This window comes from Geotrypetes seraphini, chromosome 4 (assembly GCF_902459505.1).
Source record: "Geotrypetes seraphini chromosome 4, aGeoSer1.1, whole genome shotgun sequence".
Taxonomy (NCBI): domain Eukaryota; kingdom Metazoa; phylum Chordata; class Amphibia; order Gymnophiona; family Dermophiidae; genus Geotrypetes; species Geotrypetes seraphini.
In genome coordinates this window covers 137,193,872-137,219,719 of record NC_047087.1, presented here as the reverse complement: position 1 = coordinate 137,219,719, position 25,848 = coordinate 137,193,872, and the positions used below count along the sequence as shown (strand labels likewise).

The following is a 25,848-nucleotide window of genomic DNA, read 5'->3' as shown; positions in this document are numbered from 1 at the left end:
GGACGTTTTTATTTTTGAACCAAAACGTCTACATAGGTCATTTTCAAAAATAAAAGTCAGACATCTAGCAACTTTGAATATTGACATTTTTCTACTGGGTTTGTGGACGTCTTACCCAAAACGTCCAATCTCAGATCTAGATGTCCTATCAAAAATGCTCCTCCACACTGTTACAGTTTAGATAGTGGAGAATCCAATACTCCCTCAAACCAGCTCTAGCTCTATCAGGTAAATTAACAAGATCCTGAATATACTTAGCAGCTTTACCATAAACAACTTGATGAACCAGAGCATACAGTTTAAAAGCTATGTGAGCCTCCATAAAATGTTGTATGGTCTTACTCCTGCATATCTTAGCCACTTGCTTTCTTTCAATTCAAAACCATGTACTCATAGATCCTCTGATAGATTTTTACTGAATTTTTCTTTTTTTAAATGTGTTGTATGAAAAAGATTTTGGAGACTTCTTTTCCCTTTCAGGCAGTTCAGAATGGTTTACCACCTCATGTAAAATTCTAAACATCCTATATATGTTTCTGGAAGTTTTTGAAAACATACATTTTTTGAAAATATCAGTAATGGATCATTAACGCTTATTCATATTTTTTTCATTGTAACATTTTAGTATGTAAGTCACTTTGGAACTATACTATGGATTAAGTAGTCTTAATAAAAGAAATCAAAGAATATATTTTGAAATTCTGTAAACCTAGATGAATTCAACTGATAATTTTCACTCATGTGATTATCATCCTAACCAACCTTTTCATTTGGTACCACTTGAAGAGCAGCTCTTAAATTGCTAATCTTATCAGGAAAATTTGTACCCAATTCATGTACTGAATTAATTTTAGGTTCTATTTGATTTTTCATAATGGAGAAAGGTTTCTGAGCTGAATTTTTAGATCTAGTTATTAAATGCACACTGTAAATTTTTTTACATCATGATACTGGCACAGAATTTGTCCAGTGTGTTGCCCTCTCTATTAGACATTATGCAAATTGAAATTTTTTTTAAAGATGGACTGACTTTCTGCAGGTAATACTAGGCTTTTCTGTGATCTAATGCAAGTAGCACAGGGGCAAGACACACCAACTGTGGCACTTGGATTGGATGTAGAGAAAGCTTTTGACAAAATTAATTAGATCCTTTTTTTATTTAAAGTCTTATGTTGGTTTGGATTAGGGAATCAGTTTCTTCACAGATTAAAATTAGCATATACTCAGTTGCAAGCACACATCTTAATGAATGGTCAATTAATCCATCCATTTATAGAAAGGTACAAGTTATGGGTGCCCCTTGTTCCTGTTGATTTTTTATTTTGCCCTAGGGGCAAGGGGCACAAAAATAAAAGTTGGCTATTAGCATTGAGTATTTGGGTATGTACACTGACCTGAAAGTTAACCAACCAGTCGATATTCAGACCTGGTGCCAATTAATTAACTTAGTATAGTTAGTTAGCACAGCCTTTTGGCTAGCCGGTTAATGAATTGAATATTGCTACTAACCACCTAAGTGCTGACTGGGCTTTAGAGTGTCTGGGTCTCTTTTTCTCATTTCTAAACAGTTGCTCATATCACTTTTCATTGGATTTTGTTCAATGATATGTATATTTTATTTGCAGGTTTCTTGTTTTGTACCCGACCCACTATGATAAGGTATTTGTATTTATGTTAATTGGTACTCATATTCATGGCGGTGGTCTCTGATTCACTCTTATTACTCACAGCACTTAATAGTTTTTACAATTATGACATTCATTCATAGACATTTTTTGTTTCCCATCATTCATAGTTTTTATGTTCATGACATTCACTTTTTGACTCATGGTATTTTTAAAGCATTATTTTTGTCTTTTATTACCATACTAGTCTTTAAGCCCATTACATTAATGGGTGCTAGAATATATGTATGTCTGTCTTTCTTTCTTTCTGTCTCACTCCCTGCCCTTGTGTCTTTCTTCTTTTCTTTCTGTCTCCCTCCCTCCTATTATTTGTCTTTCTTTCTATTTGTCTCTCTTTCTGCCCCCTATGCAGCATTTATCTCCCCTTGTCCACTTTCCTGTACAGTAGCCATATCAGCATTCCCTCCCCCTCCATTTCCTTGTGCATCAGCATTCCCTCCCTCCCTACTTCCCTGTGCAGCATTTTCCTCCCTCGGGTGCTAGAATATGTGTGTGTGTCTGTCTTTATTTCTTTCTCTTTCTGTCTCCTTAGCCACTTTTTCCTGTCCATTCTCCCTTCTTTTTACCTCCCCTGTGTCCACCACCACCCCTTCATTGCTCCCCTTATCCAGCAGCAGTCCTTCTCCCTTTGTTTTACCTCCCCCCTGTCCATCAGTACCTCTTCCTGCTCCCCCCTGTCCAACAATAGGCATCCCTTCATTTCACCCCCCCCGTCCATCAGCATCTCTTCCTGCTCCCCCTGTCCAGCAGTAGGCCTCCCTTCATTTTTTCCCCTATCAGCACCTCTTCCTGCTCCCCATGTCCAGCATTAGGCCTCCCTTCATTTTTCCCCCCTGTCCATCAGCACCTCTTCCTGCTCCCTCTGTCCAGCAGCAGGCCTCCCTTCATTTCCTCTCCCCCTGTCCACGGGAGTTAGTACAGGGCCGGTCTCTGCCGTTCTCCCCAGAGTTTTTTATTTACTCGGATAGAGTCCTTGCCGCCCCCCCTTCCCTTCCCGCGTACCCGATTAGGAACTTGGCGATTCAAGCAGCATGTGCACCAGTCTTCACACGCTGCTTCGGGTTCTTCTACTGCCCTGGTTTACTCTGGCACGTCCCTGATGACATCATCAGAGACGCGGCAGAGCAAATCAGGGCAGTAGAAGGGCCTGAAGCAGCGTGTGAAGACGCCTGCACACGCTGCTTAAATCGCCGGGTAGGTAATTGGGTCAGCGGCAAGGGAAGGGGGGTGAGCGGCAAAGGACTCCTGTGGTCTGTTGCGGAGGGCGGCCCGGCTCCATTTATCGTTTCGTTCTGGAGAGGGGGGGGCAAATGCGCTGTGTTGGGGGGAAGGATAGGCAGACGCGGGGACCGGGTTGCGCGCTTTCACGCTCAGTATATTTTGCAGCTTCTGTGGTGCCTGAGCTGCAGGAGAGGGAGCGGGTTGTGCGTGGCGGGGGAGGCCCCGACTGCCCCAGTTGCAGTTTCTTCGTCGTTGAAAGCCGCCGCCGCAGCTCCTCTCTCGATCCTGGTGCAGTTCGAGAGAGGAGCGGGTACCATGCACAGTGAGAGCCGGGGGTGAGGAAGGCCGCCGCAGCTGTGTAACTTTTTTTTATTTATTTGAAAGCCGCTGCCGCAGCCGCACATGCGCAGTCGTGTTTTCGCGACGGATCAGGGAACACGACTTTTGAGTGCGCATGCGCGGCCTAGCATTTTATTATATTAGATGGTTGTTTCTTGAATATATAGTTCTGCTTTTCAGTTTTAATTGGTTCCCTATGTGCCACTGTCATTTCATGTAGCTGTTGCTTGTGTTTGTTTAGCAATCATTGATGTTATAAGAGTGCCACCTACTTGGTATGTTTTAAATTATATATTATTTTATCATTTCATCTCACATTTTTTGTTATTATTTTATAGTATACACTTTTAAACATGAATATAGCTCTCTTTCACTATTTAAACTCCCTTTCATAACTTACTTCACAATGGCATATCAAAACACTTAACTATAATTCTCATTCACAACATTAATCTTATTCACATTTCCCTTGGGTCACTCTACAAAGGTGTTTGGTTATTGGTTTAATTTCTTTAATTGAATTTACATTCTCATGCATTTTACTTGTACATACAGAATGTTACTATGCATGTATCTTTTTTCTTTTACTGGCTAAACAATCCTAGATAAATGTATTACTAATATTTGGAATTATTGATATTTGCTCATTAGATGTCTCTTGTACCCCTGAGGCAGGCTCTAATGCTGAAACATGGACCGTGTCAGGTCTACAACACATATGTATAATAAAGACTGTTCTATTAATTATTTTATATTTTAATAAATATTCAGTCATTTATCTCTGGTTGATGTGTACAGTTCCATCCCCACTTATATCACTTTTGTTGCTAACATGGGACCACAATCTAATGAAACTGAACGTAATTGTTTTTAATTTGTACACTTATAGAAATATCAAAAATTTCAATACTTCATGTTGAATGCTCATAACATCTATTACAATTTTTGCAATTAAGCAGTAATATCCTTTTTTTTCCTTCATCTTCTTTTTTCTCTTTTCTTTCTCTCGTCGCTGAGGGGGGGTGTGAGTGGATTCAGGTGTGGGTGGGGAGGTCCTCATCAATGTTCCCTCTAAGGATTGATGAGGTGTGTGCAAAAAAAAAAAAAAAAAAATGCATGAGCGACAAGTTACATACTCCACAAATTTATGAGCAGGCGTGGAGGACGAGTGCCCGTGAGATTGTGGGAGGGTTAAATACTCAAACTTAGAAGAATAACAAATTTTGCACTTAACACCATCAGTTTCTGAGTAATAAAAAAATTTCCCCAAGTAGCACGTGCTGTGCGGTGCCATGCAGTAAATCCGTTTCAACATAGCATTCAGTCAACCACTCTGTTTTAAAACCCAAGCACCTCTTCTTGCCTGTGTTGCATAAACTTTCCTCAGCTCACCGCTTAGACATGGCCATGAATTATTTAAAAATAATGAATTCTTTGATATTTAAAGTAACTTAATCCTATATAATAAAACGCTAGCCGCGCATGCGTGTTCTGTGAGGTGTAGGTCCGTGGCCGCATGAGTGCGCATGCACGAGTCCCCAGCCTTACTGGTATGTTCATGCTGTTCTTCAGTCTGCCCTGCTCCTTGCCTTGCCTTAGTGTATTTTTAAGCTGAAAGACGTGGCAGCGGCTCCTCTCACGATCCCCACCTGCGTCGGAAGTCCGATACAGTCGGGGATCTTGAGAGGAGCCGCCGCTGCATCTTTCAACTTAAAATACACTAAGGCGAGCAGGGCAGACTGAAGCTTCAAAAAACATTTCAGGCGGAGGTGCGGAGCGGCGGATGGAAAAAACAAGGCTCCGAGGAGGACGCGCAGGCACGGCGTTGCCCGAGATCATCACAATCCCGCAAATCAGAACTGTCTACTTTTGAAATCTATTGACCTTATGCATTCCACTGACCTCATTTCCCCATACTCAGATCAATCAAGATGCGATGCTGCGCCGGCGCTTGGCCTGAGCCACTGCTTCCTCTCACCTCCGCCCATGCTTGATTCCAGTCGCGCCCACTGCGTATTTTAGTGAGCGACACGAGAAAAATTATGAGCGACGCCAATGAAAATAGTGAGCGATTGCTCATGCGCTCAGCTTAGAGGGAACATTGGTCCTCATCTTGTTTGGCTATGGGGAATCTATATTCGGAGAAAATAGGAGGAGTAAACTGACAGACAGTGCTACTCTCTGCATGCTTTTCTTATCTGTTCTGCGTGTCCCAGGTCTTGTTAGGAACTGGCTGGTTTACTGCTCGGGCACGGGGAGGGGGGGCTCGCCCCCATCCTGATTGGCTGGTATTTTTGTTCCTCATATCCTTTTTTCCGACCTGTGTGTTAAACTGTGTGCTGAATATTTGCTCTGCTTTTGGTTATTACTTGGTTGTATTGGATTTGTTTGTCTGTTTGCTTCTTAATAAAAATGTTTCAAACCAAAAAATAGCAGTAATATCAATTCTGAATTTGCTAAAAAATCAGCGTACTAGTGGTGATAAGGTAATTATAGTAACTCAATATATTTAGCAACTTGATAAATTTTGTCTATATATGTCAAATATACTTGCTCACTATGATGAATAAAAAACTGTAACACTATTTTGATGTATTATTTGAGTCTGCATGTGTTTTAACAACTTTGAACAGTTTGGCTTCAGCTGAAAATTTAATCACCTCATTCGCTGTTCCAATTTCCAGATTATTTATAAATAAGTTAAATAGCATAGTCATGGTCATTTAACCCTACCCTCTGTTTTCTATCTAATAACCAATTCCTAATCCACAGCTGAACATTGCCTCCTATCCTATGTCTAATTTTCTCAGGAGCCTTTCATGAGGAACTTTGTCAAAAGCTTTCTGAAAATCCTTTTTGGTGGGCGAATTTATACTCAAGCTATAGGTATGAGAAAATTAATGCTGACATGTTGGGGCATAGCAATTTATTTAAACTGGTTTGGGGCCCTTGACGTCTTTTATTACTTCATTATAGTTGTCTTTAAATTTTGTTTATTTCCTCACACATCCAGGGAAGGGTGAGAGGGTGGGGGGGAGGTTATTTCTTTGCTTTGTCCTAATCCTTGAAATGTAATGGAAGGAAAGGGGGGATTTATTCTTTATGCAGGGTTATTGATTATGATTATAAGTGTTTAACTTGCTGATTAATGTAAATATACGGTTATTGCACTTTTGTTGGTCTTAAAAATCAATAAAGATTTATAAAAAAAAAAAAAAAGCTTTCTGAAAATCTAGATATACTACAACAACCGATTCACCTTTATCCACATCTTCAAAGAAGTCAAGCAAATTGGTTATACAAGATCTCATTTGGCTGAACCGATGCTGACTCTATCCAATTAAATCACTGTTTGTCTACCTGTTCCACAATTTTATATTTTATAAGTGTTTTCTCTATTTTGCCTGGCACTGAATTCAAGCTTACTGGTCTGTAATTTATTTATTAAAAATTTATATACTGCATACAACTATGCAGTTTCCATATCACATACATAAAATATTGTTTCCCGCATCTCCCCTGGAATCCTTTTTTTAAAAATTCTAAATACTAACTATTTCAATGTTCAAAATAAATCCTATGCTTTCTTACTGCTCGCAACATCCTTAATTTGAAAGAATCTCTAAAAAAGAAAAGAATCATGCATGCACAGTATTTATAAGTTTCTCTCCAATGGCGTTACAACTATCAAGCAACGATCTGATTAAACAAAGGACTATGTCCTTTTATTAGAAAATATAAGAGAATTATAGAATAAACTGTTCAAAATAATTAAAAAAAACTTTTAGAAATGTGTTAAAAGCTCTCGTGTAGCTGCCTTTAAAAATTGACTGTGTAATATAAAATGGCACACAAAGGTGACATTATCCAGTGATCTTTTTAAAATGAAAACAAGATAATTTATACCCTAATAAACTTTTTGCATTATAGAAAAGACTTGGAGACAGATGGGGCAAGCCTTAAATCTAAAACTAAACCTTAAGTTTGTATACCGCATCATCTGCATAAAGATAGAGCTCGACACGGTTTACAGGTAATTCAATTAATGAGGGAAGGACATATTAAGAAATTAGAGGTTAAGAAGAGGATAGCTAGCTTTACATTTTAAATAGATAGCTTTACGTTTTGGAGAAAATCCAGGTTTTCAGATGCTTTCGGAATGATTAGAATGAGCCTAGGTTCCGCAGCGGGGAAGGGAGGTTATTCTAAAGCTCAGTGAATTTGAAGAAAAGGGACCTAATGACCTAAATGACCTAATGGTTGTCCTTAGGACAAATGAGCCACAATTATTACACTGAATGAAAGCCATGGGGATTGGTTGAAGTAAGTATTAACAGGTATCCTATGACTGATAGGTGATTTTTCTGGTTCTTACTCATACTATAATGGAAGAAAATTGCTATGTGGTGGGTTACCCATACAGGAAGAGCAAACCTGGGGTGGGTAGATGTAAGGGAGGATGGGAATATAAGTGTAGTAATCTGAATTTCTAAACTAAGAGCCACTCCCAATATAAAGGGCCTAGAATATAGAATGATTAGCTATTCTGAATAAACAGAGAGAAAAAACAAAGTCTTGGGGGAGTTGTTGGTTTTAGAGCAGAGAGAAATGTCCAGCCCCCACAAAGCAGTTAAAGCAGATATAAAGACATAAGAAAAATACTATATGTTTTCTAGTCAAGCAAAATCGCATTATTACCATTATAGAATCCACTGGAGGGTTTCCTTTTATATAACCAGAAGGCAAAACCCACGAAAGCCACAAGGATGACAACACATGAGATGCTTATAGTAGCCTGTGTCAAATCATGTCTCTGTTTATCAGGGATGGACAAGCTGCCATTGTTTCTCACCTTAACCATGACTGCAACAAAAGAAATGGGAGGGGAAGACAGATTAGCTCAGACACCCTCAAAATTCATACTCAGTATTTGTGCATCTCTATGTTTTAGATCTTAATCTTGATGTCTCCTATCCCTCCCAATTTCTCCCCCTCCCTATCCCACACCTATATCTCTCTATTCTTCTCCTATATGTTTACCATCTTCTTCTGTGCCTTTGTCCCCTTCCCAGTTCTTTAAATCCCCCATCTCTGTTACTTGTACGACTTCTTTTCTCCTTCCTCAGCACCCTACTGTTCTCTTTTTTCTTTGTATGCATAATGTCTATAATAGCCTAACTAAGGCATATGAACCAAACTATGCCTGTATCATAGCCATTCTATTATAGATTCCTAATGCACTGTATGATGGACTTTGCCAAGAACATGTTTGTGCAAAGATACTGACTTGTGATCTTCAGGCCTAGGACTTTCTATAAGACTTTTAGGACCCAATGTTTTAGTCAGCAAGATTTACAGCATGGTCCATCATGTGTCTGGTCCATCAAAACCTCCGACATTACTCATGTAATTTGTACACATTTATCTGATTAATCCCAGAGAAATTCATATGACAACTTATCCCATCATGCAATTATACAGTACAACTATTTTATGTGTAATATGATGTGTAACAGATAATCATGGGCTTATACTCTGAGAATGAGATACATGGGGATTTTGTCATTGGGACATGCATACATAAGTTCTCCTTAGCATCAGCTTGGAGTCTAGGAAGACCTGCCACATTGAGGGACCAAGAGCTCATTTATGTTCTTCTTACAATTCATGAGGACAACGATTTCCTTTCTATAGTCCAGGGTTAGATAGAAAGCATTGCTATGTTTCTAAGTGTGATTCAGGACCTTTGCTGTATGGTTCCTTAGGTTACTGTTAGGAAATATTAAGGTTGTATCAGGAATAATTATTAGTGTACTGCTACTTCACTGTTTGTAATTAGAACTGTGATATTTTGCTGCTAAGAATTGCCAACTGCTTTGTCATACCAGTATATATATATTTATTTCTAGAACTTGGCATTTTTTCTTTAAAAACAGAGTAATTATTAGTTAATTGCCCTACAACTTTGTTCCTGCCCTTCCTTCCTTCATTCAAGCATAATAAGAAAAAAGTCTTGTCTTGCACTACTCATAACAAGATGGAAGAAGGCACGTTGTCTGGTTAGCATGTACTAGAAAAAGACAATTTATTTTCATAGGGTGCTTTTCAAATTCTGCAGCACTGTGATGGAATATCATTCCCCCTTAAACACACTCTCCTACAGGGTCACATTAAGAGCATAGGCCTAGGAAACGCAACTAGGAAAGTGGAAAGTGTTTCAGCCAGGGGAAATAAAAGCCCAAAGCTGGGGAAAACAGAGAGGCCCAAAGCAGGAAGAGTGTTCCTACACAATATATGTTTTAAAGGTCCACAAAGGTAGCCATGAGGTAGGAAAAGCTTTTACCTTGCAAATTATGTAGGAACCAAGATACTTTATGTATATTCCAGAGCTAACAGCAATTAGATTTTTTGTTACTTTTAAACTTTAGTTTGGCTGTATTAATGAAAGCTCTCTGACCTACACCTGCTCATGCTATCACATATTGTAGCAGCAGTGGGATTTGTGTTTCTCCACAGAAAGACACAGACCTACTACACCGGCCAGTGCCTCACTACAGTACAGATACATAGTTTGGCTAAAGGGAAAAGCCCTTCCCTGGAAAGGGCCTGAAGTAGTATAGTAAGAGCTGAACAGTTTTTTGTTTGTTGCTGAGTATTTACAGGCAGTCTCCGGGTTAAGAACGGGTTCTATTTTTTATACCATTCTTAAGTTGAATGCGTATGTAACTCAGATCCTAGTATTCTTCCTACCTTCTCCCACCTCCTTGAGGCCCCTCTTGCATTCCTTTCCAGCCATCCCATTGTTCCCTTTCCACCACCACATCCAACATTACTCCCTCTCATCTCTTTCTTCCCAATGCATCTCTACCCCACTCCTCTCCCACCATGTCCAATAATTCTCTCCCCCTCCCTATGCCCAACAATTCTCTTTCTTCATCTCCCCATGTGCACCATCTCTCTTTCCCTCTCACTCAGATACCCAATTATCCCCTTCTATTCCGTCCCCCACCTCAGCATCTCTTTCCCTCACTCCCTCCATTCTTGCATCCTAGGGCTCATGCTCCTCTCCCTCCATTCTGTGACCCAAGTACATGCCTCGCTCCAGCGGGTGTTTACCTTCTGGCCGGCTCCCTCCTCCTTCCAGCCGCAGTGGTTTCTCTGCACAAAGCTGCAGGCAGAGGCTCTTATATGCGTCCCACAGCTGAGCAGAGAAAGCTCCTCCCACATCAGAGGGAAGGCTTCCAGCTCAGCCATGGGACACACATAGGAGCTGCTGCCCGCTGCTTTGTGCAGAGAAAATGACTGCAGCTGGAAAGAAAAGCCAACCAAAAAAAGATAAACACCCGTCGGAGGGAGGCACATACTTGTGTCACATAATGGAGGGAGGAAGAAGGGCGCGTTGGAATTCGGGAGGGATGGAGAGGGACATCTTGAGACTTGGAAGGGAAGGAAAGGGGCACGTTGGGACACCAAAGGTAAAACAGGACCCCCGTTCATAAGTGCAAGTCCGCATAAAACGGGGACTGCATGTATTGCTATTTTAAATCTCATTTTTGGTGTGGAAGAATAGCCTAATGGTTAATGCAGTGGACAGATAATCAGATGAAACCAGGTTTGATACTGTGCTTTGGGTTTCTGTTTCCTACATGCAAGACAGCACAGTTATTTACCGTAACAAGTGTTATCCAGGGACAGTAGGCAGCTATTCTCACATATGGGTGACGTCACCGACAGAGCCTAGATGTGGAAGCCTCGCAAGCAGACTTGCTTGTAGAAACTAGAAGTTTCAAGTCAGCCACACCGCACATGCGCGAGTGTCTTCCCGCCCAGCACAGGGCGCATCTCCTCAGTTCAGATAGCTAGCAGAGAAGCCAACCAGGGGAGGTGGGTGGGTTGCGAGAATAGCTGCCTGCTGTCCCTGGATAACACCTGTTACAGTAAGTAACTGTGCTTTATCCCAGGACAAGCAGGCAGCCTATTCTCACATATGCGTGACCTCCAAGCTAACCCGGATGGGATGGTGGGAGTGTTGGCAACTTAGGAGAATATAGTTTGTAATACTGTTTGGCCAAATTGTCTATCCCGTCTGGAGAAAGTATCCAGACAATAGTGAGAAGTGAAAGTATGAACCGAGGAACAAGTAGCAGCCTTGCAAATTTCCTCAATAGGTGTAGAACTGAGGAAAGCTACAGAAGCTGCCATTGCTCTGACCTTATGGGCTGTGACTCTACTCTGTAGGGGTAATCCAGCCTGGGCATAGCAGAAGGAAATACAAGCAGCCATCCAGGTGGAGATGGTACGCTTGAGATAGGATGTCCTAACTTATTTGGATCAAAGGAGACAAAAAGTTGAGGAGCAGTTCTGTACAGTTTGGTGCATTCCAAATAGAAGGCCAAAGCACGTTTACAGTCCAGAGTATGAAGAGCTGATTCTCCAGGATGAGAATAAGGCTTTGGAAAAAACACTGGAAGAATAATGGATTGGTTGAGATGAAATTCCAAAACCACTTTAGGTAGGAATTTTGGATGAGTACGGAGAACCACCTTGTCATGATGGAACACAGTGAAAGGTGGATCAGCAACTAAAGCTTGCAACTCACTGACTCTTCAAGCAGAAGTGAGGACAATGAGAAACACCACTGTCCAAGTGAGATACTTCAGATGAGCCATAGACATTGGTTCAAATGGAGGCTTCATCAATTGATTAAGAACAACATTGAGGTTCCAAACCACTGGAGGCGGTTTGAGAGGAGGTGTGACATTGAAAAGTCCTTTCATGAATTTGGAAAGCACCGGAAGAGCAGAAAGGGGGTTTTCCCTTAATAGGCTGATAGAAAGCAGCAATTGCACTGAGATGGACTCGGATCGATGTAGACTTGAGGCCAGAGGTGGATAAGTGCAAATGGTAGTCTAAAACAGAAGATAAGGAGAAATGTTGAGGCTCCTTATCGTGAGAAAAACACCACAAAGAAAATCTTGTCCATTTTTGGTGATAACACTGTCTAGTGATAGGCTTCCTAGAAGCCTCTAAAATGTCTCTCACAGATTGAGAAAATTGAAGAGGAGTTATGTTGAGAGGTATCAAGCTGTCAGGTGTAGAGACTGCAGGCTGGGATGAAGCAGAGATCCCTGACTCTGTGTAAGCAGAGATGGAAAAAACTGGTAGAAGGTAAAGTTCCCTGCTGCTGAGTTGAAGGAGAAGGGAGTACCAAAGTTGTCTCAGCCACCGAGAAGCAATAAGAATCATGGTGGCATGGATGTTCTTCAACTTGACAAGAGTCTTGAGAATGAGAGGGAATGGAGGGAATGCATACAGGAAGTGATTTGTCCATTCCAGAAGAAAAGCATCTGCCTTGAGGCGATGAGGAGAATAGATCCTGGAGCAGAACTGAGGCAGTTTGTGGTTGTGGGGAGCTGCAAAGAGATCCCCACTGTGAAAAAATGTGATGTAGAGTGCGAGGAATGGAGTGTCCATTCGTGAGGTTACAGAACATGACTCAAGTTGTCCGCCAAGCAATTTTTCGCCCCTTGGATGTAGACAGCTTTGAGGAAGGTGGTGTGGCGGATTGCCCAGTCCCAAACCTTCAGAGCTTCTTGACCCGTCCCTCCCTGTTTGTTGACATAATACATGGCGACTTGGTTGATCGTCCGAATGAGGACTACCTGATCTTGAAGATGTTGAAAAGCTTTGAGAGCCTTGAAAACGCTCTGAGTTCCAACAGATTGATGTGACACTGACGATCCGTACTTGCCCAGTGGCCCTGAATACGGAGACCATCGAGATGAGCACCCCAAGCATAGGTCGAAGAATCTGTTGTAAGGACCTTCTGATGAGGGGGGCGTTTGAAACAGCAATCCTCTGGAGAGAATGGAAGAGAGCATCCATCAGCGGAGAGACTGTCTCAATGAAGGAGTGACTGCAATGTGTTGAGAAAGTGAGTCGCAAGCCTTGCGTCCACTGAGATGCCAGGGTCCACTGAGGAATTCTGAGATGAAGGCTGGCAAAAGAAGTTACGCGTACTGTGGAGGCCATGTGACCTAGTAGTACCATCATGTGTCTCGCCAAGATTGAAGAGCGGAAAGACACTGCATGACAGAGTTGAAGGAGAGCTTCCAGACGTTGTTGTGGAAGGAAAGCTCTTAATTGAATAGTGTCCAGAACAGCTCCGATGAACTGTAGATGCTGAGAAGGCTGAAGTTGGGATTTAGGAAAGTTGATTTTGAATCCCAAACTCTATAGGACCCACGTAGTCCGTTGGGTCGGTACAATAACCCCTTGAGATGTTGAATCTTTTAATGAGCCAGTCGTCTAGGTAGGAAAACACCTGGAGACTATGGTTCCTTAGAGCTACTGCTACCACCACCAGGTACCTGGTGAATACTCTGGGAGATGTATCCAGGCCAAAGGGTAGCACTCTGTATTGATAATGCAGATACCCCACCCAAAATCTGAAATACTGACGGGAGGTTGGATGGAAGGGGATGCGAGTAGAAACCTCCTGTAGATATAGAGAACATAACCAATCGTTCTGATCTATATTTAAAATGGGTCTCAGATTGCCTGTCTTCTTTGGAACTAGAAAGTAACTGGAGTAAAACCCCCTGCTCTGCTATTCCAGGAGATGGCACGGAGACGAAGCAGAGCTTGAGGTTCCTGAAGAAGGTCGTTATGCTCTGTTAGACAGTCAAAAAAGCTGCAAAGCCTTAGGTGCAGCAGAAGGTTGAGGTTTCTGTTGCTGCGGTTTCTTAGAAGGGCTCAAATGTAAGGAGCCGCTTTGGAGCAGAACGGCTCTGGAAAACCGTAATAGGGTGTTAAGGTTTTGTAGGAACTGACTTTAGCTTTGGTCTGACAATGGAAGCAAAAGATTTTTCATGATCTGACAACTTCTTAGTTGCAGCCTTTATGGATTCATTAAAGTGGCCATTGCCCTGACAAAGAATGTTAGCCAAAAGGTCCTGAAGATTAGGATCCATGGCAATGGTGCGAAGTAAGGCCAAGTGGCGCAGTGCTACAGAAAAAACAATGGCCCTAGCCGACAGTTCAAAGGCATCATAAGATGACTGGAGAAGATGCAATCCAAGTTGTAACAGAGTAATAGTGATGTCTTAGAACTCGAAATGTCTAAGTAAACCAGGTTCTTCAGAAAACCTGGAAGATCAATAAGGAACAAACTTGTATACAGTCTTATCCTCTTTTCCAGAAGGAACAGTAGTATAGACCTTGGAATGATGGGTTCCTTACAAAAAGGACTCCAGAAGGAGGGATTGGGGAGATAATTGTGAATTCTCAAACCCGTTGCAGTGTAGAGATCTATACCTTGAGGCCAATTTGCCTGGAAGAACAGGTATAGCATAAGGAGTCTCCAGACAACGTTTGAAAGCTTGAGATAAAAGCTTGTTAAGAGGAAGCTTAAGTAACTCTGCAGGAGGTTGAGGGATATGCATGACCTCGAAATACTCCTTAGAGAATTTAGAACCAGCATCGAACTGAATTTCCAGATCATCAGCTGATCCGCCAAGACCTTGCCTCAAGAAGGAGAACAAAGGTGAAGCCTCTCTGGAAAAATGACAATCCAAAGAATATGGAGACTTGGAGGAGGTAATGAAAATAGCTTACTCCTCAGGGTCCGGAAGCGGTGACCTTGAGCGTGGAGTTGGGGCCTCGAAGAACTGGAAGGTCTGGAATGAGGCCCAGATGAAGAAGGCTGTTCTTTAGAAGATCTGCACCTCGATGAAGGCCTCGATCGGCAACAAGAGTGGTGCTTGGAAGCAGGTCTCGAGGATCGAGGAAACGTCGGCTTATGTATGGAAACAGGCAATGCTGCTGGTGAATGGATAGGGCTCGAAGCTGTAGATCGAAACTTGGTGGTTTGGATCGAGAAATCTTGAAGCACTCCCAAAGACTCTGTTCCTTGTATGGAGTATGCGGATTCCTGTCGAAACTCACAAAGAATCTACTCCTTGTATGGAGTGTGAAGGTTCCAATCGAAATACTCGCAAAGAATCTACTCCTTGCATAGAGTGAAGGTTTCAATTGAGACACTCGCAAATAATCTACTCCTTGCATCAAGTGTGTAGTAGCCAAACCAGACACTCGCAAAGACTCTGCTCCTTGCACAGAGTGTGAAGATTCCAATTGAAACACTCGCAAAGAATCTACTCCTTGCATCAAGTGTGTAGTAGCCAAATCAGACACTCTGCTCCTTGCATAGAGTGTGAAGATTCCAATTGAGACACTCGCAAAGAATCTACTCCTTATATCGAGTATGTAGATGCCAGCCCAGACACTTGCATAGAGTGTGAAGCTTCAGCTCGAGGCACAAGCAGGGACTCGACCTCGCGGGAGACTGATTGCCCAGGCTGGATTACAGGAGGCATTGTCGAGGCAGAACCATATTTGCTCAATAACTGAATAAATTGCTGCTCCAACATGGTCTGGAGAGAAGCCTGCAAAGGTGGATCCACGTCTGAAACCGGGCCACTTGCTGAGGCTAAAGGCTCGAAGGTGGCAGTGGTGAGGATCAGCACAGGAACCTTCTGCTGAGGTATCTGACCTGAGGGGAGCTCAGGGGAAGATAAAGCAGGTGTACTCGAGGCGAAAGACAATCAAACGAGGACGGTGTGATGAGGCTCGAGGTCGGTGAAAGCAGGAGGACCCTCGCTGGAAGGCGGGACTGAGGTAGCACTCGAGGTCGAGGGTGTCACCAAGGAGTTCATGCTGAAGAATTTCTCCAAGAAAACTCGATGACGTTTAAGGGCTCGAGGTTGAAGAGTAGACCAGCAGTCGCACGACTTTGGATTACAGGCAGGCCCTATTTGTAAAGAAATCGCACGCTAGCAGTGGCTACACTTCTTGAAGCCCGTAACCGGCCGGGACATAGAAGGGAAGAGAGCCGCTGTGAAGTTGAAGCCTGCAGGCTGCGGTCATATGGCCTGGCCCGCCAGTCAGTCACTGAAGAAAAAATTAAAAATTAAAATAAGTGTTTTTTTTTTAAACTGTAAAGAAAGAAAGTAACACAGCGATTCACAAAGAAAATAAACACAAACCACCATAAGAGAAGGCACGAAGAAACAAAGTTAAACGCAGAGAGTCAAAGACGGACTTCTCGGCTCCACAGAAAACTGAGAACTGAGGAGACGTGCCCTGTGCTGGGCGGGAAGGCACTCGCGCATGCTCGGTGCGGCTGACTTGAAACTTCTAGTTTCTATAAGCAAGTCTGCTTGCGAGGCTTCCGCATTGGGGCTCTGTTGATGACGTCACCCATATGTGAGAATAGGCTGCCTGCTTGTCCTGGGATAATTTACATTTCTCTAAATTAAACCTCATCTGCCATCTCGTCACCCACTCTCCCAGCTTGTTCAGGTCCCTTTGTAAATCTTCGCAGTCCTCTTTAGTCCTAACTCCACTAAATAGTTTGGTGTCGTCTGCAAATTTTATAACTTCGCACTTCGGCCCTGTTTCTAGATCATTTATATATACATTGAACAGCAGCGGTCTGAGTCGCTCTCCTCTGAACCCTCTCGAGTATCGCCATATCCTTCTTAAGGTACGGCGACCAATATTGGACGCAGTACTCCAGATGTGGACGCACCATCACCCGACACAACAGCAGGATAACTTCTTTCATTCTGGTTGTAATACCTATCTTAATACCTAACATTCTGTTCACCTTCTTGGAGTCCGCTGCGCACTGTGCCATCGGCTTCATTGTCTTGTCCACCATTACCCCCAAGTCCCTTTCTTGGGTACTCTCACTCACCCCGGGTAATAGGTGTTCATGGGGTACCTTGTCAAAGGCTTTTTGAAAATCTAAGTATACGATGTCTATGGGGTCCCCTTTGTCCATCCATTTGTTTATTCCTTCGAAGAAGTGCAATAAGTTCATTAGGCACGATCTTCCCTTGCAGAAGCCATGTTGGGTTGTTTTCATCAGTTTGCTCCTTTCTAGATGCTCATTGATGCTGTCCTTTATCAGCGCTTCCGGCACCAAAGTCAAACTCACCGGTCTGTAGTTCCATGGGTCAACTCTCGATCCTTTTTTAAAGATGGGCGTAACATTAACTATCTTCCAATCTTCCGGGATCACACCTGTTTTCAGCATTTCCTCTCGTCGGTTCTCTGACAAGCTGCTCCATGAAGCAGTCCTGTATAGCCTCCAGGAATCCGGTCTCCCTAGCGCATTTTGAGTTTCCAAGACTCCAGTCTATCCTGGGATAGTTGAAGTCTCCCATAACAATCGTGTTACCGCTTTTGCTTTCTCGCTTCATCTCGGCTTTCATTTCTTCATCATTTGCTTTGGTTTGCCCAAGTGCACGATAGTACAGGCCCATCCTTATCTCGGGCCCTTTCCTTCCTGGTATTTTAACCCATAGTGATTCCAATTTGCTGGTCATCGCTGCAGTGTCCACTCTGGTTGAGTGTATGTTATCCTTTATGTATAGGGCTATTCCTCCTCCTTTCTGACTTGACCTGTCGTCGCGATAAGAGTTTATACCCTGGCAGTGCTATGTCCCATTTGTTTTCTTCATTCCACCATGTTTTTGAGACCCCAATGATGTCTAGGTTCTCTTTTTTGGCCATGACTTCTAATTCCCCCATTTTATTCCTTAGGCTCCTTGCGTTAGTATACATGCAATTTAAGTCCTGGTATTTTTTTGTCTTCATTTTCTTTTCTCGTGCTACGATCTTCTTATCATCCTCTTCTTGATCTGTCAACTCTTGTTTTTTGCCCGTTGACATTCTATAGCTCAGAGCAAGAAGCAGACCTCCAGTGTACTCCTACAAAACTGTTCACATTCTGATTCTTCCTCTATTTTTATTTGCTATTGACAGTGTACTCCTACAAAACTGTTCACATTCTGATTCTTCCTCTATTTTTATTTGCTATTGAACTCCAAACTACTTTATGTATAGATTCCTGTTTTTCTTTTTGAACCACACAACTGAAGATTTTTTGTTCACTTTTAAACTGTGATCTATCTGTGTTTGTGAAGGCTTCTTGCCCTGTCTGTTCACATTGTCACAAGCATGATCATAAGTTTATGGAGACATAGAGCTCAGATTCTAAACCTGGACAATTCCCAGATATGGCTGTGTAATCTGAGGTCTGTTTGGTGCTTGTAAGATTTGTTTGGAGATAGTGTTCAGCTCAGCATTAATATGTAACCCCTGGCCTCCTATCATACCCTATGGCTGATGTGCACAGGAGGCAGGTCAGAAGGACAATATCAGGTAAAAAGAAGGTACTGTAATTTTCACTGCATAAGACGCACCTGATCATAGGACCCTAGATTTAGAGGAGGAAAATAAGAAAAAAACATTCTGACCAAAATTCTCCCTGCCAGGCTCTGCACCCTGTCCCCCCCTCTGGTGGTGTAGTGGTAGGCCAAGAAAGGGCACAGAGCAAGCAAGCCTAGTGACAAGCAGGCAGGCCTAGTGGCCTAGTGACAGACAGGCAGGCAGGCCCCATACCCCTCATGTATCCCCCCAGTATCTTAAATCATCCTTCATACCCCCACATGCACCCCAGTACCTTAAATCATCCCCATACCCCTACAAGCCCCCAGTACCTTAAATTATCCCATGTCCTTAAATCATCCCCCATGTGCCCCCCAGTATCTTAAATCATCCCTCATACCCCCAAATGCCCCCAGTACCTTAAATCATCCCATGTGCCCCCCGTACCTTAAATCATCCCCCCACATACCACCCCAGTACCTTTTTTAATCATCCCCCCTCCTCGTACCTTTATTCATATCCCTTCGGAACCTTTTTAAATTCCTCCCTGCTTAGACAGCTCTCATTTTCCCACAGGCTAGAAGCGCAGAGATCAGAAGCAAGCCCTCCGCGCTCCTGCCTGGGCTAGTGCCGATCTCCAAATGGCTGCAGTCTTGCGGAGGGCTTGCTCCTGATCCCTGTACTTCTGGCCTACGTGCTGCTGGCTGGGAAATACACTGGACCACCAGGTAGGATGGCAGCAGGCGGGTGGGTTTTAAAGATTAAGCAGTGGCGGGGTTGTTTGTTTTTTTTTTTTTAATGCGGCGGGGGGTGTTTGAAAGATGCGGCGGCAGGGGGGTTTAAAAATATGCGACTGCAGCAGGTGGGTTTAAAAGATACAATGGCGGCATGAGGGATTTAAAAGTTGCTGCAGCAGTGGCCTTAATTTGTATCTTCGCTTCATAAGGCGCACTTACATTTCCACCCTCTTTTTAGGGATAGAAAAAGTGCGTCTTATGGAGCGAAAAATATGGTAAATAGGACAAATAGAAATTTCCCCTTTACCAGTATATTCAGAGTTCTGGGACACTGATCCCCAGAGCTATATGGATAGAGGTAGCCAGCTGCTTAGATAAATTTTCTGTCAGCTCCCATCAAACTATTAACCAGAGAGAGACAGGCTGTTTTTCCCTACTCCAAACTCCTCCTTCCCCTTCTCACTCCATCTGCTTTCTCTTTGTCTCTCTACACAGTTCTCAGGTTGAAAAAACTCAATAGTAGCTCTCTGTCTTGGCTGTGGGAGGAGTCCATATAGTGTGCATGATAGTCTCCCCATTGTCATTAACAGCAGAGGCAAAGCAGCTCTCTGCACCCTGAAACATCTAAAAAAAATGAATTACCCCCTCTTCACAAATACATGATAATTACTGGTAGAGCAACTGTACATAAGCAGCAGATCCTAAAGAGCAAACCAGTAATATACATTCCAGGAATGTCTTTTTCCAATGGCTTTGAAAATTATCCCAGAGCACAGAGCAATGTGGTACTTACACTGTCTGATTGTGATGTTCTCCTGGAGCAGCTGATTCTCAATACTGCAACTGAGATTAAGATCAGTTGTTACATTCAGCTTGAGTATACTGAAGACACTGTACTGGCCCATGTTTTTATGTAAAGTAACTGAAGTTGCTGGAAGGCCGTTGTGAGTTGCATCTGTCCAGTGGACCTTTGGCTCTGGGTAGCCATTGCTAGAGCTGCAGGTGAAAGTAACCTCTTCCCCAGATTCCACTTCATTCACTTCAGGGTCACTTGGGTCTGATGGCCTGTAACTAGCTATGAGGGGGGGACACCATAAAAAAAACTGTTTGTAGTAGAAAGGACAAAAAAATCTCTTGTTCTGTCTAATCAAATATAACATATATAGCATAGGGCCCTGGACCAGCAGCACAATGCCTGAGCTAATGTAGGAATCAGGCTCAACTTCCAGTCTATTATAGATGCCTGGCCCAGCACCACAGGAACATGACACTCCGTTAACTATAGGGCAATGACAGACAACCTATTGTGGGTGGGCCTGACTCCAAAGTGGGAGGGTACAAAATTTTCTCTCCACTCCTCCCCCAACACCTCCCAACTCAAAATATAAAAACTTTAGCTAGTGAGGAGCCTCAAGCTCAGCTAGATGAAGATCTCCTCCAAAGACAGCCAGAACTCCCTTTTACCAAGCTTGGCAATTAGTAGTAACATCCCTAAGCCACTGATGCCAGCACCCCATTCAGATGTCGGCACTGGCAGTTGTTGGCAACTGTCAAGCTTGGTAGCAGGGAGTTCTAGCCACCTTTGGAGGAGGTCTTTAATTTGTGGAGTTTGAAGATCCTCACCAGCTAAAGCAAGGATCAGGGCTGATGTTAGATATGTTGGAGCCAGGGCAGCAAATAAGGAGGTCTCAATCCTATTTCCTCTCCATCCTTCTGATCTTCCCATCACCATTAGTACCACATTCCAATCAACATTTGAACTGGGAACCACATGAAGTTAAACACGGCATGTATAACAACACTGAAGAAATAAAAACAAATACAAAATACAGACATCTGCTATGCACATTTCTAAAAGCTGATTAATCATCCAGAAGGAAAGGGAAAACATTTTTAACAAAACCTTTTTTTAAAATCAAAAATGCTAGAGGAAAGCAAATTTATCACACAGAAAAAAAGAACCTTCAGCATTAAAAATTCAATATGTTGTCATCTTACAAAGACTTCTCAAAACAATTTTTCACAGTAGTGCTCAATGATCATTAAGACAAATGAGACCAAAGTCCCAGAACTGTCTTACTTTCCAATCATCATACACCAGTTTTCTTATATACTGTATAAATGTGAACAGTCCCACAAAATGTTTTACTAATAACATGCTTTCATAACTTATCTCGAGCATTTTTTGACACAAGTTATAATAACAATAATAATAATAATTTTATTCTTGTATACTGCCAAAGCCATGTAAGTTCGAGGCGGTTTACAGCAAGAGGCGCTGGACAATCAGCGAAGAGGTTACAATCAAAGTCAGCAATACAATCTTACATAATAAAGAATATGAAAGCTAAAAGGTTCATAGGGTTATAGGATTGAATAAGAAGTGGTGAGTAGATTCTTAGTTAACAAATCGATTGAACAGACTTGTTTTTATTAGTTTTCTAAAACTGAAGTAGGATGAAGAGTGCGCGAAAACGTTACTAAGCCAGTCGTTCCATTTGGCTGCCTGGAAGGCAAAAGTTCTGTCCAAGAGTCTTTTGTAGTGGCAGGCTTTTATTGTCGGATAGGTGAACAGATGAATTCTTCATGTGGGCCTAAGATAATTTGCCAGATTGAAGTGGGAAACCAGGTAAGTGGGAGCCAGACCAAATATTGATTTATAACATAGACAAGCAAACTTAAACAGGATTTGCGCCTCTAGGGGCAGCCAATGGAGTCTTTGATAGTAGGGGCTTATGTGTTCCCATTTTTTCAGCCTAAAGATCAGTCGAACTGCCAAATTTTGAATAACTCTGAGTCTTAGAATAGTTTTTTTGAAGGAACCCAAGTAAATAATATTGCAATAATCGAGCAATGGATGATTGAACCAGTAAGCGGAAGGATGGTGCATCAAAGTATTTTCTGATGGTTCTGAGTTTCCATAGAACCGAAAAGCATTTTTTAACTAGTAAGTCTGTGTGTGCATTTAGAATGAGGTGGTGGTCCAAGGTGACTCCCAGGGTTTTAATGGAGTGGTCAATAGGGAAGTTCTGACCATTCAGGGAGATCAAGGAGTCTTTGATTTTGTCATTAGGGCTTGTCAGGAAAAATTTAGTTTTGTCGGTGTTGAGCTTCAATTTGAATTCGGTCATCCATCGTTCGATTTCATTTAGAATGGATGATAGATGAATCTTTATCTTGGAGGTCAGAGAAGTAAGGGGAATCACAATGGTGATATCGTCAGCATAGATATAAAATTTAACCTTTAGGCTATGTAGTAGGTTCCCCAATGAGGCAAGGTAGATGTTGAACAATGTGGTGGAAAGAGGAGAGCCCTGCGGGACTCCGCAAGAGTTAACCCAACTAAAGGATATTTTATTGTCACTGTAGACTTGATATGACCGTTTGCTCAGAAACCCCCAAAACCATTTTAATACGTTACCTGAAAGACCAATTGATTCCAGACAGGCAATCAGAATAGCATGGTCAACTAGATCGAAGACACTACTTAGGTCTAGCTGCAGGATAAGAGCACTTGTACCCTGGCTGAATAAGGTATATAGGAAGCATGTGTTGTGCCTATGGCCAGGGTATAGCGTATGTAACAATCTGCATGAATCTTCATGTCTTCTTCAACCCTGTTTTTAACTCTGCTTCAACTTTGTTACCAAGAGCATACTGCGGGTGCTGTTTCATGTCTATCTTCAACCTTGCTTACCGAACCTGAAAACCATCGGTGTGTGTGCAGACTTGCAAAACAACTTACTTCAGCATCTTGGTGTGTGTACTGTGATAAGGGATAGAGTTCGAACAGAGGTTAACCTTCCAGCTGGGAGATAAGGGGAACACCTGTTGTTTACTGCAGAGACAGCAATGTGCGAGACAGGACAAAGGTAGTATGAAAAAAAGGTATATAAGAAACAACCCTGGGACTTTTCCTTTAGAATCCATTATTGTAACCAAGGGGAGCCCGTGGACTGTGCCAATCTATTAATCGAAAGGATTCCTCATTGTGACGGGAGGCTATGACAGACATGGTGATGTTTAAAATATGTTTTATCTGATGTTTATGCAATAAAATATCATATTCCTCTGATGCTTTCTTTGAGTGTTACTGAGCACCCTTGTTAAAAAAAAGATATGTGACATTACAAATTGGACCAGAAAGGGGGTGCATCATGTGGTCAAAGAAGCAGCAGAAGAAAGTGGGAAATCTGGAGCAGGCTTCAGAACCCTCTATTTCTGGGTGGGATGACAGTATATATAAGACAGTGGCCACTGAGTGGTCTATGGAGGCAGGATTGTGTGAATTCTGGATTTTTGGCAGTAGTGATCCGCATGAGTTATGCGCTCTACTGCAGAAAATAAAAATTTCAAAAGGGAGAGAACGGGAAGGTATTTCAAGGAAAGGGTGGATGATTTTAGCAGCATGGCGTAAATTGCATGAAGCAAAGCATGAGCTACAAGTGAAATTAGGAGAGTTGGAGCGGAAAGTGTGTGAACAACAGAACAATATAACGATGCTACAATGTCAAAATACATTGCTTATGGATAAGGTAGATACCTATCAGACTGTAGCTGAAAAAGTTGCGATATGCTGCGCTCATTATAAATATAAGAAGTCTAGGGGGAAAGTCAGCACCAGGAAGGTGAGGTCCTTATTATCCCACTTGACTGAGGAGTGGGATCCAGATACATGGGTTGATGATATTTGGGACTCTAATTCAAATATGAAAGACTTCTCAGGAAACTACAAAGCCATGGAATAGAGAGAGATATACTAAGATGGATAGGCAAATGGCTGGAGAACAGAAAGCAGAGAGTGGGCATAAATGGGAAGTTCTCAGACTAGGAGAAAGTGACTAGCGGTGTGCCCCAGGGCTCGGTACTTGGGCCTATCTTGTTTAATATTTTCATCAATGACCTAGAAGAAGGAACATCCAGTGAGATCATCAAGTTTGCAGATGACACAAAGCTATGCCGGGCAATCAGATTGCAGAAGGATAGCGAGGAACTCCAGAGTGACTTGTGTCAGTTAGAGAAATGGGCGGAGAAATGGCAGATGAAGTTTAATGTGGAAAAGTGCAAAGTAATGCATTTAGGCAGAAAGAACAAGGAACACGAGTATAGAATGTCAGGTGCAACTTTGGGTAAGAGCGAACAAGAAAAGGACCTGGGAGTACTGATAGATAGGACCCTGAATCCATTGGCACAATGCGCAGCAGCGGCAAAGAAAGCAAATAGAATGTTAGGCATGATAAAGAAAGGAATCACGAGTAGATCGGAGAAAGTTATAATGCTGCTTTATAGGGCAATGGTCAGACCACACTTGGAATACTGTGTCCAACATTGGTCTCCCAACCTAAAGAAGGATATAAAACTGCTGGAGAGGATGCAGAGACGAGCAATGATGCTAATAAAAGGTATGGAGAACTTGGAATACGAGGAACGACTTAAGAGACTGGGATTGTTCTCCCTTGAGAAAAGGAGACTGTGAGGGGATATGATCGAGACTTTCAAAATACTGAAAGGAATCGACAAAATAGAGCAGGAAAAAAAATGATTTACAATGTCTAATGTGACATGGACAAGAGGACATGGACTGAAGCTAAGGGGGGACAAGTCCAGGACAAATATCAGGAAGTTCTGCTTCACGCAACGAGTGGTGGACACCTGGAATGCTCTCCCAGAGGAGTTATTGTGGAATCCACCGTTCTAGGATTTAAAAGCAAACTAGATACACATCTCCTTACGAGAGGCATAGAGAGATATGGGTGAATAAAATTACGCCAGTTGTACACCTGGCTGGGCCTCCGCGTGTGTGGATCGCCGGACTTGATGGACCGAAGGTCTGATCCGGAGATGGCAGTTCTTATGTTCTTATGAGTGCCCAGAGGAGGAGGTAGAAGTAAAACCCATACAGAGGAGATGGGTGAATGGAAATTTGCAAACGGGAGAAAATATAGTACATAATGATGTTATGGAAGATTATACACAACAAGTAATCATGGACATTATGTCCAGATATTCACAGAGACCCGGAAAACCATTGATAAAGTGGGTAATTCATATACAGGAATTAGGAGCGGCGGGTATTATGCTGGATAGCACAGATTCCCCCAAATTTGAAGCAGCAGTACAAGATGTGTTATGGGAGGATCCCAATCCTACAAATTACAACCAATGGTCTTTATTAGAGGTAATTGGTAAGGGTGTCACAAGTAGATTTCCACTTGAATCTGATTGGCCCCCAAATGATAAAATTTGGTATACATTAAAAGATGCCCAAATGAGAATTAAGGAGGAGGCTATGAAGGTAGCCTTAGTAACAGGTCACGCTGACACATATATGTCATTACCTTTTACAGTGTCCATGAGAAATAAAATTATCAGGTATGCTGCACCGGTATACAAACAGATAATTATGACTTGTTGATCAATCAATCAGATAGGACTATTTTGGAAGTCTTGGAAGTGGTCCGACAGTTAGGAGATCTGAGGGACTGGAGACCTCAAAATACTTTTGATAAAAAGAGTGAAGAACAATCCAATTCAAATAGGGCTAATCAGGGCTCTCGGAGGGATGTTTCTGGCCTTATTAAAAGATGGGGTAACAAGGAAAGAAATATATGAGAAAGATACAGGGAAAT

General features: G+C 42.4%; 1 protein-coding gene across 6 annotated transcripts in view; it reads right to left on the bottom strand.

Annotated features, from left to right (window-relative positions):
- ICOSLG (inducible T cell costimulator ligand) overlaps nt 1-25,848 on the bottom strand; it is a 148,427-nt gene that overhangs the window by 47,462 nt on the left and 75,117 nt on the right. For 2 of the 6 annotated variants that reach the window (XM_033941537.1, XM_033941536.1), the window contains exons 5-7: nt 20,013-20,294; nt 7,944-8,108; nt 3,405-4,316 (exon numbers count right to left, since the gene is read on the bottom strand). In XM_033941537.1, coding sequence (XP_033797428.1) covers nt 4,129-4,316; nt 7,944-8,108; nt 20,013-20,294 — 635 coding nt within the window. In that variant the 3' untranslated portion in view covers nt 3,405-4,128. Of the gene's footprint in view, nt 1-3,401; nt 4,317-7,943; nt 8,109-20,012; nt 20,295-25,848 lie in introns of those variants that run through there. The other 4 variants (XM_033941539.1, XM_033941538.1, XM_033941540.1 and 1 more) reach the window with 3 other exon arrangements.